The following is a 17,672-nucleotide window of genomic DNA, read 5'->3' on the forward strand; positions in this document are numbered from 1 at the left end:
CTAAAGGTACAGCAGAGTTAATATTTTTTGGGGAAAATGTTGCCTTTTCTAGTCTTAAAATGTGTCTCTTCTTATATCAAAGGGAAGAGATGGATATATATGTTCTGATCTACTAATAAAACCCTTAATAAAAGGGGGGAGAATATTGTTATTATTTATTCTACCTGAAAATAGCTTCTGAAGTTAAGCTTTGTGGGTGTATAGGTTGGTAATTTAGACATGCTTTATTAGAAACAAAAATAATAAAAGAAAAAACATAATTGTGTACAAAGTGTTTGATGCAAAACCATTTCTAACCATCCAGTTACAATTTATGATAAAAAAAGTTTTGTACAGAACATTTTCAAAATAAGAGTATTTGCATGGAGTGTGGGGAACTATTATGGTAAGGCGGGACTTCCCATATATCAGCCAATAGGTACATAGGACACTGGATGTGCTTTGAAAGGTTGCTTCTCGTAAACTCGTCATTCCCGGCAACACTGTCCAATAAAATTAATGAGCGTACCTTAAGTCCCGCCCTTTAAAACATCCTGGCCAGTCAAAAACATTGTAATTCGATAATGTTCTATCCGATAGGCTAGAGTTACAGATGTCACATGGTAATGAGCCAATTATGAATGAAGGAGGCTTCTCTCTGACCAATAGGCGTTTAGGACGTAGACGTTGAGCTTATAAATGACAAGGTGACAGTTTGTCCCATCCTACATTCATTTACTGCCGCTGTGTGCGAGAGCAGCTAATTCCGGACCCTCCGAAAGCCGTAACAAAAAGGTAATATTTCTTTTTACAGCTCCTACATTTCATATGTATTAACTTTTGTCCGTGTTGGAAATGCATGTGTGTCTTGCATTCAAACTTCTCAGTGCGGGTCGTCAGGAAACGCTTGTAAAGCTATCTGTCATTGCTAACATTTGGTAGCTAGTAAGCTAGGTCGGCCATTCAATGACTTGGTTCGTAGGAATAACTTCTGAGGCAATTAGTATGTGTTCTCTTGGTTTACCTCTGTGACAGGTAATGGAGCAGTAAAAACACGAGAAGTGCCTTTTCCTCACCCTCTGTGGTTGTTGTAACTTTACTGCTGGCGGGTCATACAGCGCAACCAAGCTGCCTCAAACTGATGCATGAATGTAAAATGTCTGACACTCTGGGCCTACAGTGCTCTGAATCTCTCCGCCGCTACAAGGACATCCCTGTCGGCGACCTGTGGTGTCATGTCACCCATCGTCATTGCACTACAGCCTGTTTACATTTTTTTGTTCCAGGGAGTGCACCGTGCCTGCTTTCCAGGCCCAATGTGACCGTCTGTGGCTAATTTTTGACCTTCAGGTCTGCAGACTGGTTAGCTTAGCAACTTAGCTTAGCTCTTGCGCGTCTACTCTTCTACGAGGACAGTCATTCAAACCCAGGACTAGACAGGGGACCCGACCATGTGAACCGACCTTCCTTCTGGCAATTCGAGAATTAAGAATGTATTGGGTTTTCCACAAAATGCTTTTATTTACTAAACCACACAACTTCCAAGACGAAATGTCCTCGAGTTATCACCTAATGGCGTCTGAACGTGCGAGTGTTAAAGCCATTCATTCTGCAGCATGTCTGTAAATTAACGGTTTATCTAGCGTTGATCCTTACAATAGTCGATGCAATTGGATTAGCCTTATGGCTGAGCTGGCCAGGAGCAACAGACCAGAGTTGCTCTTCTCGATCAACTTGATGCTAGACTTGACATTTGCATACTGTGTAATCCCTTCTGTAATTTGGGCATTTATCTAGAAACTGGTTTATTTCACACGGAAGACTTGTATGCACTGGAAATTTGCCTCGATTAATGTACGCTTTGACCCTGAGCTGTGCACCTAAAGTAGCTTCCCTTCAGTTGCAGGTCATTTAAAAAACCTCTGGTACAGAGCTGCAGCCTCCTTTTGAACCCCTTTCATTCAGACTTAGTGAGGCTGCACAATTTTTTATATTTGCTAAACATTCCCTTCATTTATAAACCAGAATTCCATTTGTCCTTGGAATTTATTGTTCACACCTTGACATTTAAGGTGAAGCTTACTAAGAATTGTGGACTATCACTTTAAGCACCTTAGCCCTTTAAGTCTATAGTTGTAAAAGTTGTCTGGCCCATTAACACTTGTCTGACAGCTTAGTAGACTAAAGGACCTTAAAGCTTCCCGGTTTGATTCCTGAAATGGCATTTAACCAGAATCTGCTAGTTTATCAACTAAGAGTTGACTGCATGAGAAAACTGACTACAGATGTTAACTGTTCTCTCTCCAGCTTCCAGCCATGTACGCCTGCGCCAAGTTCGTCACTTCTCCTGCTGTGGTATGTCAGCTCTTATCATTTTAGATATATTAGTCTTAAGACATGTAAGAGCATCAGCAGTTAATTGTGAAGCTTTAAACTGTAATGTAGTGATCTTGTGAATCCTGTGGAGCCCAAAATGTAAAAGTTCCGTGACTTGTCTCTGAAAGATGACTACTTTCAGAGTTTAATGGCTGCATGAGCTTCTGGTATCCTTGTTCGTGTTCAAGGTTGTTTGTGTAGTTAGGAATCACAGCCATGTTTTATCCATTCTGTATGACAGTTGGTGGCATTTCCATGACAGCTGACCCTGCAGCATGTAGGGCATCTCGGTCATGGAGGTGTTATGAAGGACTAAGTTCCATATTTACATCGGACAGTCTGTACAGCAGAGCCTCACCAGAGTGCACGTTGGGTAGTAATGTAGTTCTATGGGTGAGCTAAATAGATATTACAGATATGCCATTTTTTAAATGTTGCCATAAATCAGTTTTGCTCACTGCTTTGCAAAATAAGACCATTCTAATCTGATTATGGGATAGATGTCATAATAGAAACTGTGTAACAAAATATCTACAGATTGACTATCACAATTTACTCTCACTGTAGTATTGCGCTGCATTTGATGTAACGATGTGTATTTTCATAATTTGAGTTGTATTGATAAAGTATAATTTGTTGAGACTTTTTGTTTTGGAGTGTTGCAGTTTCAATTTAAATGATGCCGTTTTATATATTTTTTTTATTTGGTAGTTTGTTCATCATAATGTTTGATCTTTTGGGAAATCAGTTATCTGAATGCACTTTCCTCATCTCAGTTGACATCTATTTTTTTTTTTTTTTCAACCCCAGGAAGGGGTCAAATATTTCAGTATTAGAATAATATAATGTTAAAGACTAGCAAAAGGATGCGGTGCTGAAAATGTTAAAGGTGCAATTTATAAGATATGCTAGACATTTTGTTTCTAACATTAAGAAATTAACTAATTAGGACACAATATAAAGAATACATTAGAATACAATAAATATGCCACTATTACAACTCAAATGTAAACATAGGTTAACGTACTATAGCTTTTTTTTTTTTAATGACTGCATTGAGATTGCATGGGCCTAGTAGAGGTGAAATACTGCCCTCTTTCTTTGGAGCAGGTGGCTCAGAACTACACATAACTTTTCAAAGCATGTTAGAGAAATGTTCCTTTTTTTTAAGCCCTCTACAGACCTTGCATTGCTGCTGATCCTTTGCCAAAAATAACTATTAAATGTTTTCTATTTTCCGTTCACATCAGTATGTATTGAAAGTGAAATGTTGAGATGGTTAATTTTTGGTCTTTGCAATGGAACATGTTTGAGGTGACTCGGTGTGTGTGTACTAATGTATAGTTTTGTCTGTCTGTAGCTGCGTGGGGGGTCCAGAGTCCTCGCCCGGCCGGTCTCAGTCTCCCTCTTCAACAGACCTGAAGCCACAGTGGAGCAGCAGGTCTGTCCTTTGACCTTCGATAATCCTGAACTCTGTTGTCTTTGAATGACTTTTGTCTTTGTCAACACTGCAACAAATACAAAGATGTGCATAGGGTTGGCCAATATTGCAGTGTATCACTTGTATTGTAAAGTTGATATAAATGGCCACCTCAGTATAGAAACATCTGACTGTGTATACTGTAGTATTGTCATTTCACCCACATCAGTCTGAGAAAACTAAGCACATGAAATAAACTTGCGCCGATTCTTGCTAAATATCTTTAGGTAACAAATCTATGAACACAAATGTTGTGATTAATGATGGATTTCAGAACTTAACTGCCATTTGACCATTATTAAAATGCAGTTTTAAAAAAAGTAATATTGAAATTCAAATTGTCGGGGTGTGCTGGCACCCTCGCATAATATTTATGTCAAATTCCAGTGTATACATTTGTGGTACAGGGTTCTATATAACTGACTTGCAGTGGATACATTAGAATAAAACAAATTCATAAATGGCATTAAAGTCGGCTCAGCTTATACATTAGTGGCATGCACTGTAGTTTCTCCTTTCCCTCCTCTCCCAGTCCCTGTTGCCAGTCAGCCAGTCTGCAGTCCTGACCCGCTCCTTCCAGACCAGCGCCATCTCCCGGGACATCGACACTGCTGCCAAGTTCATTGGTGCTGGTGCTGCCACAGTGGGTGTGGCCGGCTCAGGAGCTGGAATCGGAACAGTGTTCGGCAGCCTCATCATTGGCTATGCCAGGTAAAGTTTGAATGATTTTATCCACAGCACCCTGATGTGTTGCTCAGTGTTGAATGGGAGGGAGGAAGTCTCAGACAGATTATTTAATGACATTAACTCTGATGTAAACATCTGGTGTGTTTATCTACCTGAAAATACAGGCTGTCTACATCTAAAAACAAAAAGAAGAAATTTTACTTTCAAATACCAGAAGTTCCTTCTTCACCTTCGAAGCATAAGTTTTACAAAATAATCATAAGCTGCTATTCATTGTGAATGGGACCTGGTGTTCAGCACCGCCCACTGAGCTACACAGATTTAAAAGGCAGCCAGCAACACTTGAAGGTGGGGGAGGTAAGAAAATGGTTTACATGCAAAGATTTGTGGCAGGCTGGTTCATACTGCACAACTAAGTAGAACTATGCTGTTGGATGTTATAGGGACTGTGAATGCAAGGGCTACTCTTCTGATTCCATAAAACTATTTTATTTGGATGTTATGCATATGGTGCTGTATTCTTTATACTATGACAATTTCCTAAATATATATTTAAAACCACAAGATGCCTTGCTTACAGTTTTAAATCATCATCCCTGTATCATGATGCGCATGGTATTGCCAGACTCTTGCCTATGCACAGCCCTACTACAAGGGAAAGTAAAAAAAACTGCTAATTCACTCGCACAATGACACAATCACAGTTGTTTTGATTCCCACTGAGTTTACGTGTCTCACTGATTTATCTGTACTCTGGTTGCCGCAACAAGGTTCAGAGTATTATTATTATAGAAATGCAGTTATTTCAGACAGATGTAAATCTACAGCAGGGGTGCCCAAAAGGTCAATCCGGTCGATTGAGGGTAGGTCGCGCACCTTATGAATATATAAATAAATGGAATCCCGCGCCCCCTGAAATTCAAGTTTTTTTTTCTTCACATTCTCGCCGCTCTGTTTTGCTCCCGCACACACCTACAGTCAGACGGAGAGGAGTGAATACACCCCTGTCGATAATGTAATGGAGTGGTATGGTTTCAGTGTTTATGCTAAACGAACCGGCTGCTGGCTCAAGCTACATAATCACCCTTCAGATTTGAGCTTGTCAAACTTTCAACAGGAAAGCAACTATGTACATTTTCCCAAAATGGGAAACATTCCCATTATCGTAGGAATAGAAATGTAAAGTTAATGTATTTTTGAGGAGTTGGTTTCAGTTTATAGGCCTTTTTACCTATTCAAAAAGCAGAATCATCAAAAACCTGCACATATAAATAATCAAAAGATGTGGCCTGAATGAAAAGGACTCGAGGACGTTCCAAACTTCAGTTGACCTGATCAGACCCAAACACTGTAGCGACCAGACAAAAGGGCAATACAGGACATGTTCTGTATTTAAGGCAAGGTGGAAGTTAAACTGTAAAATGCGTCCACATGTAATGGTTGTGTATTAATTGCACTGCAGAGTGATTTCACTTGAGCTCTTCAATGTTTTTATACAAAACCTTTCAGTCTGACATTTTTGGGATGGCAAAAATGTGGACATGCGTCTAGTGAAATAACAGAAGCTTTGTGTGTAGCAGATGCCGGGTTTGTTTTGGTTGTAATGAAATTGACCTTTTTTAATTGGCTGTATAGCTGACTGTGCACCTGTGCCCTCGTCCACAGGAACCCCTCCCTGAAGCAGCAGCTCTTCTCCTACGCCATCCTGGGTTTTGCTCTGTCTGAGGCTATGGGTCTCTTCTGTCTGATGGTGGCGTTCCTCATCCTCTTCGCCATGTAAAAAACCTGGAACCACACCCGCAGTTCCACTCCCTTCACTTACCCCTTCTTCCCTGTCTCCTTTCCTCCCTTCTCCCTTCCTTCAATCTGGAGAGGGGTTTCCTGTACGGGAGCTCTGAATGAGCTGAAAGGCCGTTCCAATCAGAAAAAATATAAATGGAAACGCATTTACATCTGAAGTTATCAAACCTCCAATCCTACATTTTTATGTTCCTACGCTTATTTTTGTTTTTCAAAAGTTTTATGTAAGACCTCACTTCAGTTGAAAATAATCTGTCCAAAATAAATGGTTGGGATAACTAAACGGTATGCATTGTTTTTCATCTTTTCATTGCTAGAAAAATGAACTGTTGCATAAATACTAAAAATATGCAACAGGTAGTTTTAAAATGTCATGTGTTTGCCCTTTTTTATAAATGAGTTTAATGTGTTCTTGTAGAACAAAGGTTCCCTTTTTACCTCCTGCAAAAATATTCACAACACGCTGGTAGATGTAGTATGATGATCAGCTGTAGCAATTATGGCAGCTAGCTTACAAAATGAGTTGCCAGTTTTGAAGAGAACCTAAATGTCCTGAACTAGATGCCGTATTATCTACTGAATTTACTATTGTCTAATGTGTCATTTTTAACAGGGTTTATATGACCCCTGCTTTGTTTTGTATTTGTGGCATCATGAAACTTGACTGGCACTTAATTATGGCTTCAGCTATTAACACTGCAAAGCTAATTAAATGCCATGTTTGGAGGTTATCCCAGATTCGGTCATTAGTTAAGTAGTCATAATTTAGGACTTCATATTTTGCAGGTATTTAGTGATTATGAAAGTTATTGGTCTGGATGTGACAGCAACACGATAAGGTCACTGGTTTTGACCCTTAAAGTAAAAAAGGTTTTTGGGAGTGCAGGCAATGACTCATAAGAAAAATGAACGGCAATGTTTTTTTTTTCTTAAGACATTCCACCTCAGGTAGGCTGTTTTAAATTCACAGTATTAACATCTGCAATGCTGTATGTCATCAGGGGGTCTGGGGCTTAGACTTTATGTAATGACATTTTTTATTGAATTGATTTACTTTTATCACATTACTTGCCACTTTCAGTAGTACTTACAACCGAAGTCATGGATGAATTTTACTTTGAAGTTCCCACCGGATGTCCCATGTTTCATCATTTCAGTGCAGCTTTGCTGGTGAGAAATCAGATCCTGAAGTTGCGTTATGTTAATGGTGTAGTGGGATGTGGTCGGTTCAAAACCTAATATTCTGACCCATATTCCTTTACATTGATGACAACCGGACAGTGAGTGGCCTCGTAAATCGTGGCAAATTGGACAAGGTAATTTTGCTGACGACTTCATACTTTTTGGAGGCCTGGGGAAAAACACAAACACGTTAAGCTAACGATAAGTAGCCACCATGTCGTGGGAAGAAAAGCCTTGCTTTCTGGCCTCGCCTCTGTGCTCTCCTCTACCCAGTTCGCCTGCTCTCTGATCCCACTGAACAACTAAACAAGCAGAGGTAACTAGCTGTCAATGCAGCTAACAGTTAGCATTATACATTAGTCAAAACCGACGGTTTAGCTTGTTAGCTCGCGAGCCATGGCGGACAGCTTTGGAGAGCAGTCCAACGGCGGTGCCCTTGGCTTAGGCGTCACAGGACAGGGCAACGGATCTTCACTGCTGCCGACTTTGGCCAGCTCTCTGCCCGTGGGACACTCGGCCGCCAGCGGTGCTCACTCCAGCTCTAACCTGGCCTTCCCTCCTCCCGCCGCGGCCGCGCATAGTGGCCTAACCGCCCTGGTCGCCCCTATGTCCGTTGTCACTGCGACACCAATAGGTTTTGGGAACACATTCACCCCCGGCTCCTCGTCACCGGTCGTGGCCGTGTCTACGACCCTACACGCCTCCTCGACTCTCCCCGGTGTTGGGCTAGGGGTCGGCGGGGTGGCAGGAGCGGGCCTTCTGTCCCAAATCCACGCCACATCCTGGGACCCGACCCTCAGTACGGACTGGGACAACGAGAAGGCTTCCCAGCAGTGCATCCTGAGAATAAAGAGGTAATGAAAGTGTCTCTTCTCACAGTTGAATGTTTTCAGGTAAGTTGAGGCCTAACATATCAATGAGGTGAGTAAAAAACGAAAGTGAAAGCTTGCATGAAAGTTTCTAACATCACTGTAAACCTTTGGTGTCTTAACGTAATGTAATTAAACAAACATTTACTGCAATTTAGACAATAACACGCAGACCACATGTTGCGGAAGACGTCAGGATCATTAGTTTCAACAACACTAGAATGTAAAACATTCTATTTATTTTTTTGTACGGTTGCCATGTTGCTTCCTAATCACAAGTAAAACCTTATTAAAGGGTCAGTTCACCCACATTACGAAAATAAATATTTCACCTATCCCTTTTGGTATCCAGCCAAGTAAATTAGTTTTGGATTTACCTGCAGATACTACAGATTATCCACAGAGTTCACGTTGGACAGTTTTCTTTGGAACTACTTTCTACCAAATAAATAGTCCCCATGACAATTGAGTTTATTTCAACAGTGAAGTTGTGGGCAAGCCAGAGGCAGATATAACATATTCTCTCCATCTCTCTCATAGCTTTGTGCATTCAGCAACCTCATCTGTCTCCCTCCCTCTCTGTGTCTGTCTCTGCAGGGATATCATGTCCATCTACAAGGAACCTCCTCCAGGGATGTTTGTAGTCCCTGATCCTCAAGACATGACCAAGGTAAAAGGATTACCTAGGATTCACATCAAAAGATTGCGTACAGATGAAACACAGAAAGTGCTTACGTACAAGAATATTCAGATTTATAACACAATGCAATGCGCACGCCTAGGGGAAACCCTTAATAAATTAACTGTCAATCAAAATGTGGCGCACCTTTACGAGCTTAATCTTACGCCCACAGCTGCCTATAAATAGTCAGTGAAACGCCCTTTAATATTCATTTATGCTGCCTGCAAATGCCGCCAGAACTGAGAAAAAAATCAATTTCACACAACGTGAAATCAAAGTTCTTGTTAGGCAGATGAAGGCAAGAAAATAATGTTTGGTGGACACAGTGTGGGCTTTACAAAGAGTGGCAGCATGTGGTGGACGCTGGGACTGCTGCTTCTCAGAAGGTCGGACGTCACAAAATAAAAAAAGAAGTGGTCAGACTTAACAGCGGAGTGTTTGAGCCGGGGGAAGGGGACACCGGAGCTTCATAAGAAACTGTCAAGAATTATCTGGGAATCGGGAGTGGAGTCATGACAGCGGGAGACACAGATGTGCAAGAACTTTATTATAAAAACAAAACGCAGATAAAACAAACTAAAAGCCATACAAATAAACGCATTATAACACAATATATGAAACTTATCTTTTCAAGCTATAGGGAGCTAATGTCAGTGTAACTTCAGTGAAAGTTAAGCTGCCGTGATGACAGGACACATCTGTCATTTTTACATTTTCCAGACCAACAGGCTGCTGATGGCTGCTGGTGTTTTCATATCTGATTGCTGTCCTGTCTGGGCCGAGATGCACAACCTGACAGTAAATGTGACAGTCAACACTGTCATCGTTACCCATATACAAGTGATCTCATACAGCTATGGACATCCAGTGCTGGATGCTTCCACTATGTAAAGCACAGAAAGGTCTACACGCGTCCATGTTCGTCCATCATAGTACACCTCATGATGTCTCTCAACCGTCTCCTTTTCTTCTTTCATTTCCTGTAGATCCACGCCTTGATCACAGGGCCGTTTGACACACCGTACGAGGGCGGCTTTTTCCTCTTCCTGTTCCGCTGCCCCCCCGACTACCCCATCCACCCACCGCGGGTCAAACTCATCACCACTGGACACAACACTGTCCGGTTCAACCCCAACTTTTACCGCAACGGCAAAGTCTGCCTGAGCATCCTGGGGTGAGTCAGGATTCATTCCTTTCATAGTTTATATTTGTCTCCAATCCATTACAGATGGTTGGTCATAGTGAGAAACAATTAGTGTGTTTACTGAGTTAATACGCTATAAACTACTATGTGGTGCTATAACCTTTTGTGTGTGTGTAGGACATGGACAGGCCCAGCATGGAGCCCAGCCCAGAGCATCTCATCTGTCCTCATCTCCATCCAGTCTCTGATGACGGAGAATCCCTATCACAATGAGCCTGGCTTTGAACAGGTACTGTGTGTGTAAACTCCACCTCAACACACTTGTGGTGTGGCTCTGTAAAGCAGTACGGCTGATGTTCGGCTGTTTTACTGTGGGCTCTGACAGCTGTAGAAGGTGGACAGGATGCATCAGAGTGAAGGAGAGAGGCAGCAGATTGTAATTTACCTTCGCCCAATAGTCATTTTTACTGAATTGAGCTTGAACACATCATGATTCAACTCTTTGGAACCTCTTCTCACCGGCTGCTAACAGCTAACGTTAACTAGCTTTCTATTTCAACATTGATTAGTTGTTCACGATGTAGCATAATCAGGTAAACAACAGAGTGCGTCCCCTTGCCTTTAGTCCCACCTCCAGAGTAGTGCTGAGATGTAGGTTCAGGAAGTCCCTCAGCCAGAGCGGGTATAGAGCAGTGGGAACAAATGCAGAACCTGAGATAATTAAAAAGCAAGTTATGTTACATTTCTGTGGCTCACTTATCGAAGGTGGAAGAAATCTTTACGAAATGACGTAAAGCCCCTCGTGTGGACCCCCATACACTGCATTTTATAAAATAGAAATTGAATCGATGATTCCAGTTGAATAATGAAGAGCCCATAACTGATGTCTGTATGAGCTGATGGCAGCAATGTAGCCATGTCGCACCTAATTCACAGTCACAGCCAGTATATATATTGCAGGTCATCTTTAACTCCGCCAAGAAGGTTGTGTTTACTTCTCGGGTTGTCTGTCTGCCAGCAGGATTATGGATCTACTACTGGCCTGCTTTACATGAAACTTAGAGGAAGGGTGTAACATGAGCCAACGCAGAACACATTACAGTTTGGAGCTGATGCAAATTACAGGGCAGATACACAAATGATGTTTTACTTTTGTTAACATTTTAGGTAATGTGATGTTGGAATAATCGGGAAAATTAGTTCCCGACTGGGAAAATGTGTTTGAACGCCCGGAACAACAACTTGTAAACGGATTTCAACCTGCTTTTTAAACACTCTGAGCCATACACTACAACACATCTTCTTTGTAGCGTCCATGATTTTTCCACATTAAGACTTAAAGCTCTTAAACTCAACAAAGTTGGAAGAAGGAATCCCCTTTGTGAATGCACCATGGCTGGAGGTCTGCACACCTCCATCTGCAACTCTCGTTTGTTTTGCTTTAAATGCACTGTAATGAAAGCTTCTATCTAAGGCTTTGCTTTGTTTGTGTGTGTGTCTTTCAGGAGCGCCACCCAGGGGACAGTAAGAACTACAACGAGTGTATCCGCCATGAAACCATGAGGGTGGCTGTGTGCGACATGCTGGAGGGAAAAGTCCCCTGTCCTGATGCTCTGTGGTGAGATCAACGTCATTGTCCAACTCGTCTTTACTTTCTTTCCTCTTCTTTCACATCTGTCTTAAACATCTTTTCCTCTCTGCACTACAACCCTGTCCGCTGTCTCTCCTCTTCATCCTCTCTTCTTTCTGCTATCAGCTGATTGCTCTGTGCATGTGTCTTTTTAGGAGTGTGATGGAAAAGTCCTTCCTAGAATACTATGATTTCTACGAGGGAGTCTGCAAAGAGAGACTGCATCTACAGGGACAGAACATGCAGGTGACTATGTTTCTTGTTGTTTATTTTTAATCCATCCACATATTTCATTTTCTATTTCTAGATTAATGTCTTTATGTTTAGTGACAATGTAAGGACATCCTAAAACTTAACAAATATGCGTATCCTAGGGATGAAACACTGTCACAAATGGTTAAGTTACAGTTGTAGTATTAATGTTGGCATGTATTGCTGTCTGCCGCAGTGTCTTTTTTTATACAGTAGGAGTCAAAGTGGAAATGTTTGAAGACACCCTGTGATATATAGTACAGTTCAGGAGCGATGATCCACAACTCTTTTTTTAAAAGTTACGGCACTCAACATTGGCACATTTAAAAATGATCTTCACTCTTTCTACCTGCATATTCTAACATAACAAGTACATTTAAATAAAATGGCCTATTATCAGCCGCAATATTCAGCATTCTTATTAAAGATTCAAAGTAGAGTGTAGATTCTTTATTGTCATATGCTCAAAAGCTACAGCGTAGTTATTGGCAATGAAAATCTTCCAACTATGCAACATAAAGTATATTTAAGGCATGAAAGATAAATAAAGTAGTGAGACATTGGTGCAAGTAAAATGCAGGAATAAGTCAAATACATACATATCAAACAGAATAATTAATTACATTTTAAATACTGTACAGTGGAAATAAATACTGTATACTGTAATAATCTATACATGTGTGGAATAGGTGGATTTATGAACTGTAAACATGTAAGTAGTGAACTTCACAGAGCTCAGGAGTTCAACAGTCTTATGCTTTTATTAGTCTAATAAAACTGTCCCTGAGTCTGCTGGTCTTGGCCCGGATGCTGCTTCCATCTGCCAGACAACAGGACAGTTTGTTGCTGGGGTGAAGGGGGTCTTTGATGATCCTGTGTGCCTGCACCGCTGCGTGTAGAGCTCCTCCCTGGATGGCAGCTCCATCCTGGTGATGTGCTGAGCAGTGTTCACCCTCTGTAGAGGCTTACGGTTGAGGGCGGTGCAGCTGCCAGACCAGATCGTAAAGAAGCCGGTCAGGATACTCTCAATAGTGCACCTGTAGAAGTTGCAGAGCATCCTGGAGTCCATGTTGAACCTCTGCAACCTGCGGAGGAAGAGGAGCCGCAGTCGAGCTGTCTTAGTGATGATACTGGTGTGATGGGTCCAGGTCAGGTCCTCACTGATGTGCACCCTGAGGAACCAGAAGCTGCTGATGCTGATGGAGGCGTGTGTCCCCCTCTGTTGCTTCCTGTAATCCACAATCCGCTCCTTAGTGTTGCTGACGTTGAGATGGAGGTTCTTGTCCTGGCACCATGATGTCAGGGCTCGGACCTCCTCTCTGTACGCCGTCGGTGATCAGGCCGATGACGGTCAATGGCAGATCAGGGAGTAGAGGAAAGGTTTGAGCACGCAGCCCTCAAGGGCTCCGGTGTTGAGGATCAGGGTGGACGATGTGGTGCTGCCCACCTGCATCTGCACGTCAGGAAGTGCAGGATCCAATCACAGAGGGCGCTGGTGAGCCCGAGGTCCCTGAGCTTAATGACGAGCTTTGAGGGCACAATGGTGTTGAATGCTGAACTGTAGTCCATGAACAGCGTTCTCACATGTGTTCCTCTGATCCGTGTGGGGGTGGGGGTGATGGCATCGTCTGTGGACCAGTTTGCTCTGTAAGCAAACTGCAGAGGGTCCAGTCAGGGAGGAGGTGATGAAGGTTTTGACTAACCGCTCAAAGCACTTCATAATGATGGAGGTGAGTGTAACCGGGCGGTAGTCTGGGAGTGCGGGAATCTGGGAGCGATGCAGACACGTCCTCAGCACCGCTCCAGCACCGTTATTGTTTTTAGTCCAGACCACATGTTTCTAGTGTTGGAGCTCTTGTAGTACAGACCTCTGCGTTTACCCAGGGCTTCTGATCTGGTGACGTCTGTACAGTCTGCCTGTGTAGCAAATGACCACGTTGTGAGGCCAAGCAGATTCTGACTGTTCAGTCCAACGCTGAATTGTCTGTCTGTCCCCCTTCCCTTCTCTCCTTAATGTGACAAGAAAAAATAAATAAAAATAGCAAATTATTGATTATCGTGCATGCGTGCTGAGTTATTGATTACAGTGCAGGATATAGCCACAAATATATTCATATAATGCATTAATACAAAGAAAGGGAAAGAGATGTGAGGCCTGGTGTAGATTGAGCAGGTCAGTGTGGTCCCCTTGTGTTGTGGCAGGCAGTCAGTCTCATGTTGACTGTCGTATTCATTTTGTCTGTGGATAGTGCTTCATTGGGGAAAATGGAATTGGGGCCAAAAGTTCTATTTCCAACCACGAAAAGCAAGCAGGCGAAGAAACCAGGTTGTGTCTGTGCAGCTCCTCTGCTCTGTTACAGCGCAGCACCTACACCCGCTGTTTCTATAGATACATAAAGCTTACACGGGTCAAAGAACAAAAACAAAACATGCTTTGACAGTTAGTCGATTTGACCAATCAGATTCAACTAAGTAAATTCTTAGTCGGGGACAACACTTGTATTTAGGAACGTGGTTTAAATGTTTTGTAAATGATGTTTTACATCACAACTAAACATTTGCATGAGGAGTATAAAACAACTTAATATGGAATATTAATATATAATATTAATATTATACATCTTTTCCTGATACAGATGGTAGTGAACTCATCAGCACAAATACCTGTACCATCACAAGCTCTAATTCTGAGTGACATGCATGCCCACATTTGGCTCACCTCTCTGTTAACTTATCCGTCCCTCTGCCCAGGACCCGTTTGGTGAGAAGCGTGGTCGTTTTGACTACCAGGGCCTGCTGGCTCGCCTCAGCACCACCCACAGGCGCGTACGGGAAAAAAGCTTGGCGGAGGACGACCACAACGACGAAGTTTCAGACTCTGACACCAGCTCCTCAGGGACGGACCCCGACAGCCAGGGCAGCTCCCAGCCCTGACTCCCTGGACAGTGCTGGACTCAAAGCCAGGCCGAGAACTAAAGACAAAGGGACCTTTTTTTGTTTTGTTTGCAGTCGAGGAACAAAATCACAGAAGAGAGTGCAACGCCTACGTCTAAGTTTAGTGAGTCCAGGGTTCAGGATTGGAAGTAAGAAAAGCGAGGAATTGGTAGTGCTCCGTTGTCTATGAACACCATCCACTAGTCACATGCTGGTAAATCTGGCCTTGAGCAGTGTATTTGTGCTACGTTTGTAGCTAATGAGCTGTCATTCTAATGTCCTGTTTGGTTTTAAAACTTGTTGGCTGCCCAAATGCCTGATAGATGTTGAAATTAACCAGCCGTTGTTGCTTACGGATATAAAAGGTTACTTTTATGGCTCCAACCTTTTGAATGCAGATATTGCAACATTCTAAGGAATTTGATCCACAATCCCAAACAGACTCCCAGTCAGTCGTTGTTTTATAGTCCTTACCTAGGAAAGACAAGGAGAAATCTTGGAACTCACTTTGGCTTTGAAGTCGAGGCAGGTTTGGGGCAGACGAAGGGACCTGGTAAAGTCGGGGGGGGGGGGGGGGGGGGGGTTATACTCGTGCCTCAGCTCCTCTTTGCAGGGTGAAGCCACACCTCAGCTCTGTCAGACTCGGCCATTTAACCAGGCCACAAAACATCAGCAGCTCGCGAGTCAGAGTACGATGATTCCTGTGTATTGTACAGACAGTTCTGCTTAGCTTTCAGTTCTTATAGTGCTGTTGAATTGACAGTAAATTTGTTTACCAGATAAAGAAATGTCACTTTGATTGACCTCCACCTTTATACCCTTTGTTAAGCTGTTACTCATTGTTGTGCTGAAACTAATTAGCAGTGTGTAGGGTGTACTGTTTCTGTGCGTCTCAATGCTTTGGAATCTGTTCATTTCATTTTATACTTTGAGATTTTGCTCACTAAGTAGCTTTTATTGAATAGAAACCTGTACTCCAATTATTCGTATATCAATATTCATTTGTCTTTTAGGTGCATGCTTTTCACCACTAGGTGTCAGGCTATCAAAAGGGGAAATGAGGCTGATTAGTCCTTTTTCAGCTAACAGTTTGTAAAACACTCCAAAAGGATAGGTTCAGATAGATTGCTATCCAATTCATCGTAATACAATACTCTCATGCCTGATGTACAGCCAATGTGTAATTATTCCCCCTGTTCATACTGGCTGTGAAGAGGTCTCCTCTAGCCTGACTCAACTGTAAAAATGGGACTAAATCTACAGTCCTCGTCCAATTCAGTCACGCAGTGGTCAGGTGTAGGTTTTTAACTACCAGGACGTATCGGGGCCATGGTGGAGGGATTCCATGCTGCAAACATGTCAGTGGAAAGTAGAATTTTCGACAAAAAAAACTAACATCAGAAGATACCCACTTGATTTGACTAACCCATATATGCTTCAGGTTAACTTTGCTATGCTTATTGCATCAGGAAGAGATCTCTTCACAGCATTATGGAAAGGGAGATTTATATTGAATTACCAGTAACTCTTCCAAAGTACATACAGGATGTAAGCATTTGATCAAATCTGAACCTGTCCTTATTAAAGGAATAGTCCAACATTTTGAGAAATGCATTTATTCACGTTCTCGCCGAGAGTCAGACAAGCCTGGTACCATCATGTCTGAAATATGAGGTTACAGTTAGCTTAGCATAACAAATGGAAACTGCTAGCCTGTCTTTGTCTAAAGCTAACAATATCCACATTCTAGCATTAAATCTCACTAGTTAACACATATCTGCTACAGATCGTATATGGCATGTTAATAAGTGAGCGTTAGATGTGCAGGTAGGAGGACAGAGTGAGGCCAGCTGGCTAAAGTGGTATCAATCTTCATATTATACTCTCCGCCAGAAAGGTAATAAGTATAATTCCAAAAATGTTTAACTTTTCTTTAAGTCTAGCTTTTCAACATGGTGAGACAAGAGGTCAGACGAATGAATGACTTCTGTTTCCTCTCTGCCTTCCATCGTCCTCCAGTGTCGGCCTCCACCTCTCTGTAGCCATGTTGATGGAGAGAAGAGCAGAACTCTTCTGCTGTCCGTGTTGTGTCTGACCCCGGTTCCCCTGGCAGAGGCTAGGTTGCAAAAGATTCAAATGGGATTACTAATATAGGGCATTCCTTTTTTATTTGTTTTATGTTATAGAATGGTTATGTGCGAAGCAGCTCCTAGCAGAATATATGTGACTGCCAAATTGTTGATTGCAACACACTTCTGAAGCTGAAGTGAAGAGATCATATCCCTGTTTGGTTGTGTTGTGTTGTGCTTAAAGCAGGGTTCTTCTGTGGCTCTGTAAAGCCTGGGTTACTGATCAGTTCCAGATCTGCAAAATGTTGGTATTGTACAGAAGTTCTGGAAAAGTACAAAATAAAATGTTGTTCAGTCCTGATACATGCGTCTACATTTAGTTTTCTTGTACATGTACACCCACTGTCGCTGCATTGTTCATATGTTTTGAGCAGGTAATCCAGATAGAACAGTAGCATTTCATTTTCTCTGTAGTTTATCACAGTGAGTTTATTTTATTTCTCTCCTTTAAAGGTCGTGTACAAGGTTTATCACAGCCGGGATGAGAGCGGAGAGACTTCATAATGTTACAAAACATTTTCAAGGTAG

At 42.2% G+C, this 17,672-nt stretch overlaps 2 protein-coding genes across 2 annotated transcripts; both read left to right on the forward strand.

Annotated features, from left to right (window-relative positions):
- Positions 1-663: 663 nt before the first annotated feature.
- atp5mc1 (ATP synthase membrane subunit c locus 1) lies at positions 664-6,610 on the forward strand. Its single transcript, XM_029438145.1, has 5 exons — positions 664-774; positions 2,287-2,334; positions 3,716-3,796; positions 4,368-4,546; positions 6,188-6,610. The coding sequence occupies exons 2-5, from the start codon at positions 2,296-2,298 to the stop codon at positions 6,300-6,302; spliced, it is 414 nt and encodes a 137-aa protein (XP_029294005.1). The 5' UTR covers positions 664-774; positions 2,287-2,295; the 3' UTR covers positions 6,303-6,610.
- An 841-nt stretch (positions 6,611-7,451) lies between these two features.
- Positions 7,452-17,447, forward strand: ube2z (ubiquitin-conjugating enzyme E2Z). The gene is made up of 7 exons (XM_029437866.1): positions 7,452-8,358; positions 8,971-9,043; positions 10,042-10,229; positions 10,377-10,488; positions 11,705-11,817; positions 11,985-12,075; positions 14,833-17,447. Exons 1-7 carry the CDS (start codon positions 7,901-7,903, stop codon positions 15,013-15,015), a joined length of 1,218 nt encoding a protein of 405 aa, XP_029293726.1. The 5' UTR covers positions 7,452-7,900; the 3' UTR covers positions 15,016-17,447.
- The last annotated feature ends 225 nt before the right edge of the window (positions 17,448-17,672 follow it).

This window comes from Cottoperca gobio, chromosome 8, assembly GCF_900634415.1.
Source record: "Cottoperca gobio chromosome 8, fCotGob3.1, whole genome shotgun sequence".
NCBI lineage: Eukaryota > Metazoa > Chordata > Actinopteri > Perciformes > Bovichtidae > Cottoperca > Cottoperca gobio.